The sequence below is a fragment of the Hypanus sabinus genome, chromosome 14 (genome assembly GCF_030144855.1).
Source record: "Hypanus sabinus isolate sHypSab1 chromosome 14, sHypSab1.hap1, whole genome shotgun sequence".
NCBI classification, from domain to species: domain Eukaryota; kingdom Metazoa; phylum Chordata; class Chondrichthyes; order Myliobatiformes; family Dasyatidae; genus Hypanus; species Hypanus sabinus.
The window spans coordinates 28,462,664-28,480,501 of NC_082719.1; the positions used below are offsets into that span (position 1 = coordinate 28,462,664).

A 17,838-nucleotide genomic window follows, 5' to 3' on the forward strand; every position below is an offset into this window, starting at 1 on the left:
TAGATGGTAAGGGTATGAAGGGCTATGGTCCAGGTATAGGTCAACGGGACTAAACAGCTTAAATGGATTGGATGGTCTAGATGGGCTGAAGGGGCTGCTTCTATGCAGTACTGTTTTATGACTATGGGGCTTTCTCAACCCATAGCTAGGTTCTTTAAGGAAATCAGTGGCTAAGTCCTGTCTTGCTCAGATATCACACTGGGAACTTTGGATTGTGCAAGATTTGAGACTATTGATGTTAGTGGGCATTGTAGTACTTTGAATATGAAGTCAGAGCATTAGTTACTTAAAGCTCCCTGTTGTAGTATAAGTAATTCTATATTTCTGTCTAGGTCGCATTCATACTAGGACCAAGGTTAACCTGAAATACCGGCCTGAAAATGTTAAAGGCTGAGCTTCAAGTATTCATTAAACAATAGCAGCCGCTGATGAGGACAAGGCTCTGGACTGCTTCCTGTAGCACAAGTGTCACCCATTAATGAAGGTGAACAATTGAGGTGAAATTCACAGTTGCCTCTTGTGAGTCTTTGGCTGTCTGAGAAAAATGTATTTAAAGATTGTACCCTCAAAATCTGGCAACAGCTGATACTGTACTGGGTTGCTGAAATTGTTATATTTTTGTACGCTATTGAGCCATGGAATACATTGGGGAGGCTTTGCAAACCCCTGAGTAGATACCACGAGTGCCTTCTCCATACAAAAAGAAAATAAGTTGTAACAGCAGAATTAGGCAATTTGGCCCATCTAGCTCTGTTCCACATTCAGTTACTTCTGATTTATTTCCCTCTCAGTCCCATTTTTCCACCTTCTCCCAGTAACCTTTAATCCCCTTATCAATTAAGAACTATTGACCTCTGCCTTCAATACATCCCATGAGAGGAGATTCTTGGACCTGGCTGCCTCTGCGCCAATGAATTGCACAGGCTTGCCACCTTCTGGATAAAGAAATGCTTCCTCATCTTAGTTTTAAACAGGTGCCTCTTTATTTTAAGCCTGTGCCCTCTGATCTTAGACTCTTCTATTGATGGAAACATCCTCTCCACAAGGCCTGCAGCATCCTTCCACACTACTGGTTAGGGGACACACACTTGGAACTTAATTGGTGCCATGTGAGCAAACTTGCTATTAATACTTCAACACTCTTTTTTTGTGATGTTGTACAGTCAATGTTCCAGTGAACCTGGTTGGTTTAAACTTAGGATGCAGAGGAAGTAAAAAAGACATGAGTTTCAAGGGAGTATGAGAAACAGGACTCCACTGTGTTTTCAGGGACATCACCTGGTGAACCAGCTGTTGAATCCCTGGGATCATTGTATAGTTGGATGATTAGAGTTTTACTGTAACAGCAGAGTCCTCTCCATGACGAATGTTTGCAACATCAAGGCCCCAGTTACACTCAGCTAAGATACACAAACATATTGTTTAATATCAAACTCCCAAACACTCACTCTAATCCAAACTGTATCATGGCAAGATATTTCCAGGTGGATAGAGGAAATGACTTAAGGTTGTTCTCAAATATCTTTTACAAAGTTTAACTTCTTATCAACTTGTGGGAATCTCAAGACTATTCTAATTGAAGAAGATGCATTCAGAAACTTCTCAAATAAGAAAGCTGCTGGGAGCTCACAGAGGCCTAGCATGATAGGCTCAGCACCTTCCCAAATACCATCTTGCTATGCACATGTGTCCCTGCATTACTTGTAGCAGAGACTGCACTGATGCAGGGTTTCAACCCAGAACATTGGCAAATCCTTTTGCTTCACAGATGCAGCTCAATCCTCTGGCAGGTTTTGTGCTGCTCCAGATTTGAGCATCTGTAATCTGTGTCTCCAACTTATTTTTAAAAGTGTGTTTCTAGTTACCTTTAATTTTGTAATTAAAAATTTTACATTATTATGATGCTTGAATAATTTTCAAAAATCATACACATTTTAAACTATTACAAAATTTATCAACAAATGAGAGAAAATCTGCAGATGCTGGAAATCAAAGTGATACACACAAAATGCTGGAGGAACTCAGCAGGCCAGGCAGCATCTATGGAAAGGAGTGAACAGTCAACATATCCTGATGAAAGGTCTCACGCTGAAACGTTGACTATTTACTATTTTTCCCAGGTAAGTTTCAGTTTGTTTCAAAGGTGAGCAGTGCTTGCCTCTGAATACACAACCTTCGTCATTAGACCTAATGCAGTCACTAGTTGCTTACCTTGTGAAAAGTTCAGGACTTTACATTGCAGGTTGGAAAGAAATTATATAGGAATATAGAGACGCCTGTACTGCAGTCATGGGGCAACCCATTTCCTGTTTAGATAAAGTGTGTGCTGTTGCATACAGTTCTGTTGTAAACCCCCAGCTGTGACATTTGACTGAAATTTTGGATGCTTTTCTTCAATTGTATTGGAACAACATAAGCAGAAAGCATATGGAGTATAAATCTTATGGGAGAAGCTTAGGGTCATACTTAGGCCAGGTTAAAACAAGCTTAGTGAAACAGCTAAATGGCATTCAGTTTCCCCTATAAAAGAACCAATACCATGCATAGCAAATAGAGTATATACTGTACATTAAAATACAATTACATCTATATATTGACTATCACAATACTTCCCTTTTGTTCTCCTTTCCTTTTTCCTCTCTATACTTTTCTAAACTGGTTATATCTGTAACAATTCCAAGGTGTAGTTGAAGATATTGACCTTCAGTAACTCAGTTGATTTTCAGTATTCAGACACTAAATCAAACCAGCAGTCTAACAAATATTACCTCTATTTAACTATTGTTTTTTGGGCAGTCCCTTAAATAAGTCATTTTATTTACTGGATCCTGTTTCAGTAGGATGGTATAACACATATTGTTAAATCTTATTGCAGTTCTAACTAAGGAATTAATTCTAAGGAATTGCAGCCAAGTAAGACTGGCCACATGGAGTCCAAGCAAAATTAATTCAGAGCCTTTGAAACAGTTGGAAAAGGAATTCTACGTGTTTCCAATAATGGCCAGTAATTCAAAATCTCTTGCAGACATTTATAACCCAATGCTTCCGGAAAATAGGCAAGTACAACTCACGCTGGCAAAACTTATAAATTTTAAATACCTTGGGACATATAATAAGTGCAAAAACAAATTATAATAATTAAAAAATAACATTGAAGGATCTGCATCAGATTTCGCCCAGACGAATAAATGTCCTTGCATACCTTTGTAGAAATTAGTTTTCATAAAAATTTCCCCAGATTATTTAATCGTAAAATTGCTCTGAAAAATATATCTGGTTTCACAAGTCATGACCCTTTTAAAATCAGTGCCAAGTACTGAAAGAAACGTTAACAGCATAAAATCAACTAGTCGAAGGCAATAATGTGGAAATCATTCTGAAGACTATAGCTTCTGTGCAATGATATGACTTCACATACAAGCTACTTAAAAAAGAAACTCTAATTCAGGATTCTGATTGTTTTATTTCATCAAGTATTACTTACAGAGCCAAAGATCTTAGAAAATGACATTAAAATAATATGTACACTAAAATAAATAGAAAAATATTTTGCAGTGCAAATACATATATTCCTGAAATTTTTGCTTTTATAATTTCTTTTGGTAAAAGTACACTGAAATTAGCACCAAGATAAACAGGACAACAATTTTTAAAAAATCTTTCACAGTTTAAAGGTGCACCAAGTGACCTAGAAGGTATCAATTTAGAATAAAACAGTACATGGATTCCATAGCAAGGTTTATTTTAAAAATTAACAATGTCCCAACAAACACGTAAACTAAAGGTGGACATAGCCATTTTATTTTCATTTCAGTTCCTCTTTTGGCTTCATTTGCTTTTTCTCTGCAATTTTGCTTTTGCTCTTTTACAAATTCATCACACTAATGCAATATGTTGAAAATACATGCTTCAAACTCAAGCTCATTAGTAGTTAATGTACCATTTCCAAATACTAATTACTGCAGGGGGAAGATGTGCAATGATGAAAAGTAATTGAATTGAAAATCTGACCCAGATTTTGCAGTGATGGTATTAACATTTATAATCATTACCCTGCAAAACTAATAGTAACTGGGATTTCCATGCATGTGTACAAATGCCATTAGTTTCTCAGTAATTTGCAGTGAGGCAATGGGGCTGTTGAGTGAGGGAGCACGAAGTTGCTACTTGCTCACTGTTGGAAAACTGACCCGCCAGTGCAAGAAAGGGACCTCCCTTCAATGAAAAGGAGATGCTACGAGAAAGCAGGGTAAATGATAATCTTAAAGCACTCTCAGCTGAGTTATTAAGTTTGCAAATAGTCTTTCAAAGATTTTGTTTTACTCTATGAGCTTGTTAATGTAACAGTTCCAAAGGGGTTTAAATTTGTTTTTAGGTTCTTTTGATTTTCGTTTAACTTATTGAAGAGATTTTAAGTATTTGGGATTACTGATGTTTTTGAATATTTCCAACATTTAAATGCTTTTAAGGAATGTGAATTTGCTCTCAATTCTTTCTTCGTTTTCTGAGTGGAATTAGCTTAGTCCATTATACATGACACCTGTACAATGAGGGCTCTTGAACATAAGGCTTTGTCTTGGGAAGGCTTCCTTGTTTTTATTTCCATTTGATCACTAGTTAGTGTTGTATGTTTGGCAAATGACGTTGATTTACTGGTGTCCAAAAAATTTGGATATTAAAGCCTTATCTACAGCATCTTCCTGTGAGTATTTTCAATGCTTTATTTTTATTTTAATAATGTTCTTATAATATATTGTTTTATTTTAATAATAAGGCATCCACAATCATTTCCTTTTTATATTATTTAATATAATTGGCTATGATAGGAATCGTTCTGAGGTTATTAAATTATGGATAGCCTAATTATGGATTAACTAAAATGAGAACAAGTCTTCAGGAAAGAAAATCTGTACATAATTTACCTTCATGGCTAGTGAAACGGAACATTGGCTGTGGGACATACTCTGCCCCATTGGAACTACGTAGGAAAAGACAAAAGATGAATGTCACAGCTTTGAGTGCATAGTTAAGGTGTATCCCTGCCACTTAAGGCACAGTCCAGCACAGGTCTGTTTTATATCATTTAACCTTCTGTTCAGGGTCTGGAGCCTTCCCTCAACACTGTAGCAAAAGGGGTATACTTCGAGTGTCTGGAGTTAGTATTCAAAGGATTTTGGAATACACATCAGTATTGAATACTCAAAGGGGTTTTGCAAGTTGGATGAGCTACCATTGTAAATATGTAATTCTATAAGTTTACTTGACATATAGATTCAATTTCAATGGCCCTTCAATCAACTCTGGAACATCTGGACAATGAAGGTGCATACATTAGGATGCTATTTATTGACTACAGTTCAACATTCAACACTATCGTCCCCTTGAAAGTAGGTGATTATAGCAATTGAAACAGTAGTTAATCATTTATTGTTATCTTGGTATTAAGAATTATAAAACATCATGTCAGGAAAGTAAGGTTCTTTTCGATTCACCTGTACTCTCTCTCTCTCTCCCCCCTTTCCTGGGGATTTGTTGTAAAGACTATATTTCCCAATTACAGTTTCAGTGCAGCTCAGTTTTAGTCAGTCACAACAGTTAATATTACACAAAATGTAATAATTTAGTGTACTAAAAGGAATGCTGTAGATTAATAAAATGACAACTCAATTTTGGACTTAAATACTAAGAAACATATAGTTCTATTTAATTGTCAGAGTTCTGCAACTGCTAAATTTTGGAATAGCTAGATCACAGAGGTAAGGAAGGCTTATTCACATTGTTTTCCTTTTGTGGAATGGACCTAAATTCCCTCTAGGGACACTCTTTCTCAACCCTTTCACATCACCTTCCGTGAACAGCCAAGCGAATGGCTGCACGATAACAAATATCTGGAGGTCCTTTTCTAAACCTCTTTAGTTCTCTCGTCTTCCCGAAAATCCAACCATCCTTGTCCTCAAGTTTCATTAAACTACCATTTGTTTTTATCGTAGCATGATACTTTTTTGAATATACTTCTCTTAAGTATCCTAGAAAATTTTTCTTTAGTGATTACATACTGTTAAGGCTCAATGTTATGATGAGTGTGAAATAAAATTGAGATAGTTGATTAGAAAAGAGGAAATGTAAAGAAAAACCGGAGGAATTCTTAAGAAAAAAGATAGAAGAAAACATTGTATAAAATGGCCAGTAATAAAGTTTGAAGAATATTTTCCACAAAGATTAAAAGAAGCAAGTTGATAGCTGGGTACAGTGGACAAATAAAGAATTGAGGACAAATTGAATTAATGAAAGATGCATGCATCTAATTTGCAATTAAATGAAATGGAGAGAAGTGTAAAGTTTTGAAAGTGAGAGAAACTATAACAAAATTATCAAGGAACATAAATGGCATATGTAAGAATTAAACTACTTCAATTGTCAAAGAATAAGCAACCTAAACACAAAACAAACAAAGGAAATGACAGGTACTGAATAACAAATTTGACTTTTACTTTAGGTTTTATTAAAGGGGTTAATTCTATTAGCTAGTGAAATTATTAAGAGCAAAATGCAATGAACAACCTGCTGGAGGGACTCAGCTTGTCGAGCAACATCTGTGGGATGATCACTGCAATGAATGGTTTCAGCCCAAAACATTGACCAAAGCTGCTTGACCTGTTGAGTTCCTTCAGTAGAATGTGTGTTGTTTCAGTTTCCAACATTTGCAGTCTCTTGTGTCCTAAATAAGAACATAAGTTCATGTTGGAAAGAAACAGAGTAAGTAGACAAACAGTGGTATGCATATATTATCAAAAAAAAACACCAAGGGAGCAGATAGTAGAGATATAACAAGATAAATGATAACTGGCTCAATTGGTAAACTTCCCAAAGTGCTTTATTGTACCGTAACAAAACTGTTGCCAAGACACATATTTGGGTAGAAGTCATGTTCTAAGAGGAGCTTGGTCAAAGAGAAGTCCTTCTAAAAGAGATAGAGAGACACAGATTTTTAGGATGGAAATTCCAGAGCTTAGAACATTTGTTAGTGATGTGGACAAAGGTTCCATACAGTGGTGCTTGAAAGTTTGTGAACCCTATAGAATTTTCTCTATTTCTGCTTACAGTTGACCTAAAGTGTGATCAGATCTTCACATAAGTCCTAAAACTAGATGAAGAGAACCCAATTAAATAAATAACACATAAACATTACACTTGTTCATTTATTTATTGAGAAAAATGATCCAATATTACACGTATTTGCTGGAAAAAATGTGAACCTTTGGGGTAATGCCTTTTACAAAAGCTATTTGGAATCAGGTGTTCCAATGAGCAATGAGGTAAGACTGGAGTGTGGGTTGTAGAGGTGCCCTGCCCTATAAAAAGGACAATGTCAGCTTATTGATGGAGCCTGCTCTTCTCAAGAAAGGTCTGTTTATGTGTACCATGCCTTGATCAAAATAACTTTCAGAGGACCTTAGAAGAATTGTAGAGATGCACGAAGCTGGCAAAGGCTACAAGAACATTTCTAAAGATCTGAGTGCTCATCAGTCCACAGTATAATTGTCTACAAATGGAGGAAACTCAGTACTGTTGCTACTCTCCCTAGGAGTGGGCATCCTGCAAAGATCAGACCAAAAGCACAACGTGCAATGGTGAAGGAGGTGAAAAAGAACCCAAGCAAAAGACCAGTAAGAACCTCTGGAACTTGTTAAAGTCTCTGTTTATGTGTCCACTATAAGAAAAACACTGAACAAGAATAGTATTCATGAAAGGGTGCCATGGAGGAGTCCACTGCTCTCCAAAAAAAAAAAATTGCTGCATGTCTCAAGTTTGCAAAAGACCACCTGATTGCTCTGCAATGCTTCTGGGACTATGTTCAGAGGAAAACAGGCACTGCACACCAACACCAAAACCTCATCCCAACTGTGAAGCATGGTGGAAGGAGCATCAAGGTTTGGGGCTGCTTTACTGCCTCAGGGTCTGGACAGCTTGCAATCGTTGAAGGAAAAATGAATTCAAAATTGTATCTAGACACTTCACAGGGAAATGCCAGAGTAGCAGTCCGTCACCTGAAGCTTAATAGAAATTGGATAACGCAACAAGACAATGATCTGAAACAAGTGTAAATCAACAGAATGGTTTAAAAAGAAGAAAATTTGTGTTTTGGAATGGCTGAGTCAAAACCCTGACCATAATCCTATAGAAATGTTGTGGAAGGACCTGATGCAAGCAGTTCATGCAATGGAAGTCCACCAACATCCCAGAATTGAAGCAGTTTTGTAAGGAGGAGTGGCCTAAAATTCCTCCAAGGCGATGTGTAGGATTGATCAACTGTTACCCGAAATGTTTGGTTGAAGCTATTACTGTATAAGGGAGTCACACCAGTTACTGAAAGCAAAGATTCACATGCTTTTTCCAACCAATGTAATATTGAATAATTTTTCTCAATAAATAAATGAACAAGTATAATGTTCTTTGTTATTTATTTAATTGGGTCCTCTTTATCTAGTTTTAGGACTTATGTGAAGCACTGATCACATTTTAGGAGATAATTATACAGAAATAGAGAAAACTCTACAGGGTTCACATACTTTCTAGTACCACCGTAGATGCAGGTGTGCTGAAATTCAGAAAACTATTAGACATCTAAAATTGTCCCATTTAATAAAATAAATAAAACAACGGCTATTAACTTCCAAGATATGATGTTGGAATCTTTATTTGATTAGAGAAGAGCACATCGGGATGGAAAATATAATTCAATTATATATTGAAAAGAACACTATAAAATCTTAGACAATTATGAAGGCATGAAAGCAGAATTATATCAAATAAACAGACAAATTAGGTTCAGTGATCCATTGATTGAGATGCAGAATCAGAGATTGAAGATCTGCAGAATACACAAGATATATAACAAAGAGAAATTCTAAATAGAGCATCATCTTGGGAAAATTAAATTTAAAGAAAAATAAATGACAGTACAAAGGTAGAGTAGACCTCCAGAAGATAAAGCAACCTGTCTTAATAATTACCATCTGGTGGTGGACATCCATTATCACAAAGTCCTTTAAGAGGTTGGTTGTGGCACACATTAAGCCCAACCTCCCAGACAACCTCAGCCAACTGTAATTTGCCTATTGTCAAAAACAAACCATGGCAGATACTATTTCCCTGGCCCTATACTGTACTTATGTCTGGATCATCTGGACAGTAAAGACACCTATGTTAGACACTGTTTATTGATTACAGCTCCATCTTTAATACTATGATTCCAAGCAAACTTATTTCCAAACTACTAGACATAGGACTCAACACCTTTAGTTTTAACTGGATCATTGACTTTCCTGACTAACAGATTATAGTCAACACGGTAGCATAGCGGTTAACATAACACTATTACATCGTGAGTAACCCAGGGTCAATTCTGCCACTGTCTGTAAGGAGTTTATATGTTTTCCCTGTGACTGCATGTGTTTCCTCCCACGTTCCAAAGACATAAGGATTAGTAGGTTAATTGGCCACATGGGTGTAAATGGATGGTGTGGGCTCATTAGGCTGGAAGAACTTGTTACTATGCTGTATGTACCTCTAAATAAATAGAAAATATTCTCAACAGTAGTGTCCCAAAAAGCTGTCCCCTACTTGACTTCCTATACATCCATGACTGTGTAGCTGGATTCCGTTCTAACTCCATGTACAAATTTACAGATGACACCACCATTGTGGTCAAACCTCAAAAAAAAAGATGAACTGGAATACAGGAAGGAGACGGACAGCTGAAGGGCTTGTACAATGCTGTCTTGGTCTATGTATTTAAGATACAGAAGCCTGAAAGCATGTACCAGCAGGTGCAAGGACAGCTTCTACCCAGCTGTTATAAGAAATGTTAAGATGGACTCTTAACTTCATAATCTACCTTGTTATGGACATGTAACTTATTGTCTGCTTGCATCACACATTCTTTGTATTTATAACACTCCCTATTCTGCATTCTGTTATGTTCCCTTGTACTTTCTCAATGCACTAAGTTTTTCCCAGTATACCTCGGTATATGTGACAATGATAAACCAATTCACCAGAAAATGAAAAATTACACAAATATGACTAAATACAATAAGGAAAAAAATAAGAGTATGAGGCAAAACTGGACAATAATGGAAAAACAGAAAATAAAAGTGTATATAGATACTTAAAATGAAAAGTTAATGTATTGTGTATTAGGCTATCACGAAGTGAGTCTGGAAATACAATGAGGTGATGGATGAATGAGAGGATACAATTTACATTCTACGAATTGCTGGAATTGAGAAGAGTTGAGCATGGGATAATCATTATCACTGCCGCAATAGCAGAGGGCAAAACATTGAAACTGCATGTTGTGGAGTCTTGATAGATTTCAAATCCAGGATCTTAAAAGAAGTGATTGAAAAGCAATCATTCCCAAGAACAGGTTGAGTTGCCTCAACAGCAATTACCCAGTAACACTCACACTGACCATAACGAAGGGCTGTAATCATACCTAGAATTAACTCCTGCACGAGCAAGGCCATGTACCTGCTACAATATACATACCACCACAATAGGTCTACTGCACATGCAATCTCACTGGATCTCTACCCTGTTCTGGAACATCTAGACAACAGCAAAGCATACATTAGGCTCTGTTTATCGATTATAGCTCGGTATTATCCTCTCAGTATTAATCACCAAGCTTCTGAACCTGGGCCTCTATATCTCCCTCTACAACTAGGTCCTCAACTTCCTCATTGTGAAACCACAAGCAGCACAAATTGGTGATAACATCTCCCCACTAACAATCAACATTGCTGCACCTCAAGAATGTGTGCTTAGCTCACTGTTCTACTCTCTGTGTGGCTAAGTGCAGATGAAATGGCATCCATAAATTTTCTGATGACCCCACTGTTGTTTTTAAAATATCAGACAGCAATGAGGAGACATCCAGGGAACAAAATAGATTGGCTGGTTGAGTGATATTGCAACAACTTCACACGTAATATCAGCAAGATCAAAGAACTAACTGCGGACTTCAGGAAGGGAGAAGTTGGGGAAACATACACCATTTCTCATTGAGAGGTCAGTGGTGGAAAAGGTGAGTAGCTTTAACTTCTGGGTGTGTAATCTCAGAGGATCTGTCCTGGGCCCAGAACATTGATGCAATCATGAGAAGATATGCCAGCAGTACTACTTTGTTAGGAGTTTGAGGACATTTGGTATGTCACCAAAGACTCTTGCAAATTTCTATGGTACGGTAGAGAGTATTCTGACTGGCTGTATCATAGCCTGGTGTGGAGGCTCCAATGCACAGGATCACAAGAAGCTGCAGAGGGCTGTATACTCAGCCACCTGCATCTTTGGTACAAGCATTCTCATCATCGAGAGCACCAAGAGGCAGTGCCTCAAGAAGGTTGCATTCATCACTAAAAGCCATCACCATCTGGGATATGCCCTCTTCTCATTACCACCATTAGGAAAGAGGTAGGAGGCACAGGAGACTGAAGACTCACACTCAATGATTCAGGAACAGACTCTTCCCCTCTGCCATCAGATTACTGAGTGTTTTTTTTCCAAGGTCCATGGTCTATCGAGACTAATGGAGGCCTACACACACTGAGCGGTCCATGAACCCATGAACACTATATCATTATTCTTTTTTTTTGCACTATTTATTTTGTAATTTATGGTAGTTTTATGCCTGTACTGCTGCCACAAAACAACCCATTTCACAATATGTAATACCGTGGAATTAAACCTGATTCAGATTCTGAGAAGTAATTAATGATATAGTTGACATCTGGATTTTAATGCTTTGAAATTCCCAAGATTAAGAGAAGGTTCCATCTGATTGGATAATGGCAAATGTAACTTTCTTTTTCAAAAAAGGGAGCCAGAAAATAGGAAACTACTAGCTACTTAATATCTGATATACAGAAAATATTAGAAATTACTATTCAAATGTTATAGGAAAACATTTAGAAAAATTCAAAGTATTTTGGCAAAATCATATGACTAATTTGTTGGAATTCTTTTAAGTAACATGCTATGGATAATCAGGATGGGCAAACTATTTAAATTTGCAAAAGGCTTTGATAACATTATTGTTGAAAATAAAAACTTATATTCGCATGAATAGACTGGCTGGCTCATAGACAGCAGGCCTAAGTCGGTCTTCTGGTTAGTAATGTGTTTATTTGCTTTTAATACAAGAGGAGGCTATTCAGCCCACTGGATCCATGCTGGCTCTTAGATTGCCTTTTATAAAGTATGGTATAGGACATTTAGGAAATCAACGTGGAGTTCGGAAATAAAAATTGTGTCAACAAAGATACTCAATTCTGAGTATGAAACTAGTACAATACACAAAAGACAACCACTGTTTTATCAGAAAGCTTTTGATAAAGCCCCAAATAACAAGTTGAAATGTAAATTGAAGTCTGCATAGGGATGGGCTGTGGGCGGGTGGGGGTTAATAGTTTCATGGATTGAAAATTAGTTGACAGACAGGAAACAGTAGTAACTAGCAGAGAACCACAGGAATCCGAACTTGGACCTCAGCTATTCATTAGATACTAAAATGATTTGGATGAGAGAACCCTATGGTATACTTCACAGTTTCAAACTTAATTTTGACAGTACAAGACAGGCTGAATATTTCCATGGCTGGGGCACATAGAACAATGGGTCAAGGCAAGGGAGTTCTGACTTGAGATAGATGATGAGCTGTGATTGTATTGAATGGCAAAGTAGGAGCAATGAACCAAATGGCCTACTCTTGCCCTATTTTTTTTGTTTCCCAGCACACAATCCCATTTCCCCTTAGATGTCAATCTGCTTGCCTTGACTCTTTTGTTCCTTATCTCAGAATCAGATTTAATATCACCCGCATATGTTGTGAGATTTGTTACTTGCTCTAAGGAGTAATCTACATTCAGCAGTTAATCCAACTGAGGCACTAACAGCTGCAGCACCAAATTGAGTGAAACATTTTTATTGCTAGTGGAAGTTAATACAATGGTAGAGAGTTTATGCTTCAGTCATATACGTCAATGCCAAGGCTACGGAATCAAAGTTAAGAATATTTGCATCCAATGCATTAATATTATTCTATAAACAAGAAAGCCAGTACTGGCCACGGTAGTCTCATGAGTTCCATGGTATACCAGACCATTATCTGGAACGGGCAGGTTGTCATATGAGAAAAGATTGGACATATTAGCCTTGCATCTGCTGGAGATCAGAATGATTAAACATACAGGATCCTGAGGGCTCTTGGCAATGTGATGTGGGAACATTTCCTAGCGGAGAATCAGAGTTAGAGTTTCATTCGCTTGCTATGTGCTGTGTTTTATGATGTGGGAGATCATGGCCTTTCTATGATCACAATTTTCTTGGCACATTTTCCTACAGAAGTTATTTGCCATTGCTTTCTTCTGGACAGCGTCTTAGAGGTAACTTTTAAAAATGAGGTACTACTCATTGAAGGAAGCAACTCTTTGAATATTTTTATCAATCATGGTCTCCCCATTGGACCTTCACCATCCAGTACATGCAGACTTATTACTACCAGGAGGGAGGAGGTACAGGAGCCTGAAGACCTACACCCAACAATTTAGGAACAGCTTCTTCCACCCTGCCATTTGATTTCTGAATAGTCTATAAATACTACCTCATTATTTTTATTTTTGCAGTTTATTTTATTATAGAATTTGTATTTCTTTGCACTGTACTGCTGCCACAAATATCACTTCATATATATTAGCAATTATAAATCTTATAAGATGAAGTTATTTTATATAGTATCAGGAATGTGGCATTGAGGTTACTAGCAATCAGCCATATTCTTATTGATAGCAAAGAAGCCTCAATTCTTAATTCATACAAAATTTCTAATGTCCTGCAGATCTATTGTAAGATCATCTTTCTGTAGTCTTTCCAGCAAGCAATTATGAAGACAAAAGCAATGTTGACTTCTTTTGAAAGAGGGTGGAGTACACAGCTAGAAAAATATTGCTACAGCTGTATAGATAGATTGTTACAGGGCTTTGATCTCCTTATTCAAGTTAAGACATACACACCTTGGGAGATGAAACCAGGTGAGCACTTACACAGTGGACAGTAGGGGAGTGTGGTGAAAATATGGATCTGTGAGTACAGATCCATAGTGCCTTGAAAGTGGCATTACAGGTAGATAGGGTCACAAAGAGAGCTTTTGGTACATTGGCCTTCATACATAGAAATACTGAATACAGGAGTTGGGATATTATATTGAAGTTGTAAAAGACATTGGTGATGCCTAATTGTATTGTATTGTATGCCGTTCTGGTACTCTACCTACAAGAAAGATATCAATAAGATTGAAGGAGTACAAAGAAAATTTACAAGCATGTTGCTGGTACTCGGGGACTTGAGTTATAGGGAAAGGTTGAATAGGTTAGGATTTTATTCCATGGAGTGTACGAGAATGAGGGGGGATTGGATAGAGATATACAAAATTATGAAGAGTATAGACATGGTAAATGCAAGCAGCCTTTTTCCACTGAGGTTGGTGAGACTAGATGTAGGTCATAGGTTAAAGGTGAAATATTTAAGGAGAACTTCTTCACTCAGTTGGTGCGGAAAGTGTGGAATGAGCTGCCAGCAGAGGAGTTGGATGTGGGTTAAATTTAAGATAAATTTGGATAATTACATGGATGGGAGGGGTATGGAGGGCAATGGTCTAGGAGCAGGTCAGGTCTAGGCAGAGTAACAGCTTGGCATGGACTACATAAACCAAATGGCCTGATCCTGTGATGTAGTTTTCTGTGACTCTTTAATTGTTCTCCAGTGACCTTGGGTTCTTAGGTTATGAAATAATTCAGCTGCCTCCAGTATCTTCCCTTTAGTGTAATTGTCCTTTATCACTCAGAATAAAGACTTAAATATGGAGAATTGGCTCAAGTAGAAGAACCTGAATTATACTATAACAGGAGTCCAATATTGGTGATGAAATTAAGTACTTGCTGAGATCCTCTGGAAGCTGTTTACTATAAACATGAAAGACCAAACTGATGACATATGGATGCTTCGATTAATGAATATTAAATTAAAAGGAACAATGACTAGTCAGTAATGGATGTTTAATTGGGCAATGGAGAAAAATTGAATGCTGCATGATTCTGCTGTATGAATGTCATCTTTCATAATCTATTAAGTGCTCATTAGTTCATAGAAAGTGAAATCCAATATTGCACTTCACAGTGAACACATGTTCAGAATCAAGATATTTTGTAGAAGGTGATGTTGTTCTAAGATTTTTACTGAAAAAGCAATTAAAAGTTAGACAACCAGCATTTACTGGTGTGGTAAAAGGTAGTATAAGAAAAATAGTGAGTGATTAGCATATTGTTACATATAGTGGACCAATAAACTTTGGTGCAATAATCATTCCTTCAGAAATAAAGGGGAGGTGGCCTGTCAGATTTTCTGGGCAGATATATGATTTCTTCTAAGATCATCTTTCATGTAGTCTTTGCAGCAAAAAAAACAGGAAGACAAATGTAATGTTAACATCTTTCACAAGTAGACAGATAGATGAAGATATCAAAAAAGAGGGCTAATGACTATAGTTGAAAATGCTAGTGAGATTATATTGAGAGTTGTGAACAACTTTAGACCATTGATTTATTAAGACACATAGATTTTAGAAAAGTCAACATTTATAACTCAAGATTACTGAGCTTCACTTGCTTTCATTTAGGGTGGGTAGTTAAACAATTAGAGAGAAAAAGAACATTGTTGCAATTAAAGATGGTGGGTTTTGACTTTCACAGAGATAATCAAAAGTCACTGACAGGAAGTCCCAATGGAGATGCCACCTTTCATACAGGTAATTGAAAAGGGGAAACTGCATCTTTATTATTAAGGATTTAAGAATACATAGAAATGCATATTTTTGCTGTAGTCAGAATATTTTACACTGAGGTCGGAGGAAATCTGATCTATGTTAAGAATCCAAATAACTGATGGATTATCGGCTGACAATATTACTAGCTTTTGGGGGGGGGGGCAGTTATCCTTTGTATTATTAATCATAATGCATAAATGAAACAACTTATAAATACCATCTTAAGCTTGGGGAATGACTAAGTGATGTGATCCAGATAAAAATAGAAAGCCATAATTCAGTTTCACTGAAGAATGTATGAGATTTATAAAGAATAATAAACAGTAAAGAAATCATGAAAGGCATTTTTATTTTATCAACAAGCTAAAAAATATCTCATTCAAGAAAAAGTGAACATTACTGTACAGCAAATTAGGATGAAAATTAACAGCGTATAAGGCAGTAAGCAGATGAACTGCCCTTTGCTGTAAATCTTTAAAGAAATGACCCTGCAGACAGATTTTGTTCTATCGGTTATCACATTCAACGTAGTAACATTTTATCACAGGGTGCTTCTATCAGACTAAATAATCTGGAAACCAAAGCACATGTTTGATTTTCCCTGAGTGAAATGTCACTAAATGAGAGTACTGATACAAGATTGTATACCTGGGCCTTGTTTTACAACGACCAGTTTTTTTTAGGCCTGCAACCAATTTATTGCTGTTGATATTTACAATCAAATGAAGCAGATACCAGTGTCTACATATATTATATCTATAAATCCCATTTCCCCATAAAGAAAAGGTCAGAATATGCTCGACATTTTGAGGTAGTTTTAATCCTGCAATAAAGCTGTTTCCATAAAAGAACCATTTAAACTATTTAAAACTTTGAGAACTTATTTAGCTATATTGATACAAATTATAAAAAAAATTACAACACAATATACACAGAAAATTAGTAAAGTGTGATGTAAATGGAGTACAATAATTGAAGAGCCTTACTTTCCAAAAACATGGGACAGTGAAGATAAATCATATTCCATAATTTCCCTTTCAAAACAAGTAATACAAACTTTTAATGGATTATGATTTACAGTCTATATGATTTGGTGAAACTTGACTTCTGAACAGAAAAGCTTAAAAAGAATGAATAATTAATCAGTTATTGCTATAGTTATATACATGTATGAGACCTAGCAGTAACCTAAAGGAACATTAATTTGTAGATAACTCTAATGGGCTCTTGCGAGGCAATAAGCATGAGATTTTTTTTTTGAATAAAGAGAATTAGTGCAACTTCAATATCTACAACATTGTTCAGACAGCTTCAGGTTTTGGCTACAAAGCAGCAAACAGAAAAAGATACTGCTAAATACATTCAACCTGAATCAATAGGCTGAATTAAGGCACTAATTAAATAAATTCTGAATGAGATAAGACAACTTTCTTCTTAAAATTCCAAATTTACAGTAAGATGTGCCATGTCTTGGTAGCAATGATGTGTAATCCCAGCCATCCATTATAAGGGTATAATTCCGCATCAAGTTGAGTTGCCTATATGAAAATTTAAACACATTAAAACATGCTAAAATATGTGAATAAACTTTTCAGCATCATTCAATGGCATTTATATTCTAAAACAGGGGCTTTATCTACTCGCTAATTTTCTTCTTCAAATTAAACTGATTTTTTGGTCCAAAAAGCTCTTTCATTATTTTGCCATGCGTTCAATAACCCATTGAAAAAAAATTATTCATTTTACTTAATTTGCTCAAGAAAGTCGAACAAGTATATTTTCTCTTCAACAACTATGGAAAGGAAACATAGAACTATTGCAGTAATTAAGACAAATTGATTCTGTACTAGTTCATAGTGGGGCAATTTCATCAGATCCATTTCCCATTCTTTTCCCAATTTCTTTAAAGACATCAATTATGTTTTCAAAGGCAAAAAATTCTATAATATAATTAT

General features: G+C 36.3%; 1 protein-coding gene across 8 annotated transcripts in view; it reads right to left on the reverse strand.

The window, feature by feature from the left end:
- Positions 1-8,485: 8,485 nt before the first annotated feature.
- The window catches only part of lcorl (ligand dependent nuclear receptor corepressor-like), a 244,929-nt gene continuing 235,576 nt past the window's right edge, over positions 8,486-17,838 (reverse strand). For 7 of the 8 annotated variants that reach the window (XM_059988936.1, XM_059988937.1, XM_059988934.1 and 4 more), the window contains one exon: positions 8,487-17,421. In XM_059988936.1, coding sequence (XP_059844919.1) covers positions 17,408-17,421 — 14 coding nt within the window. In that variant the 3' untranslated portion in view covers positions 8,487-17,407. Of the gene's footprint in view, positions 17,422-17,838 lie in introns of all 8 variants that reach the window. The other variant, XM_059988940.1, reaches the window with a different exon arrangement.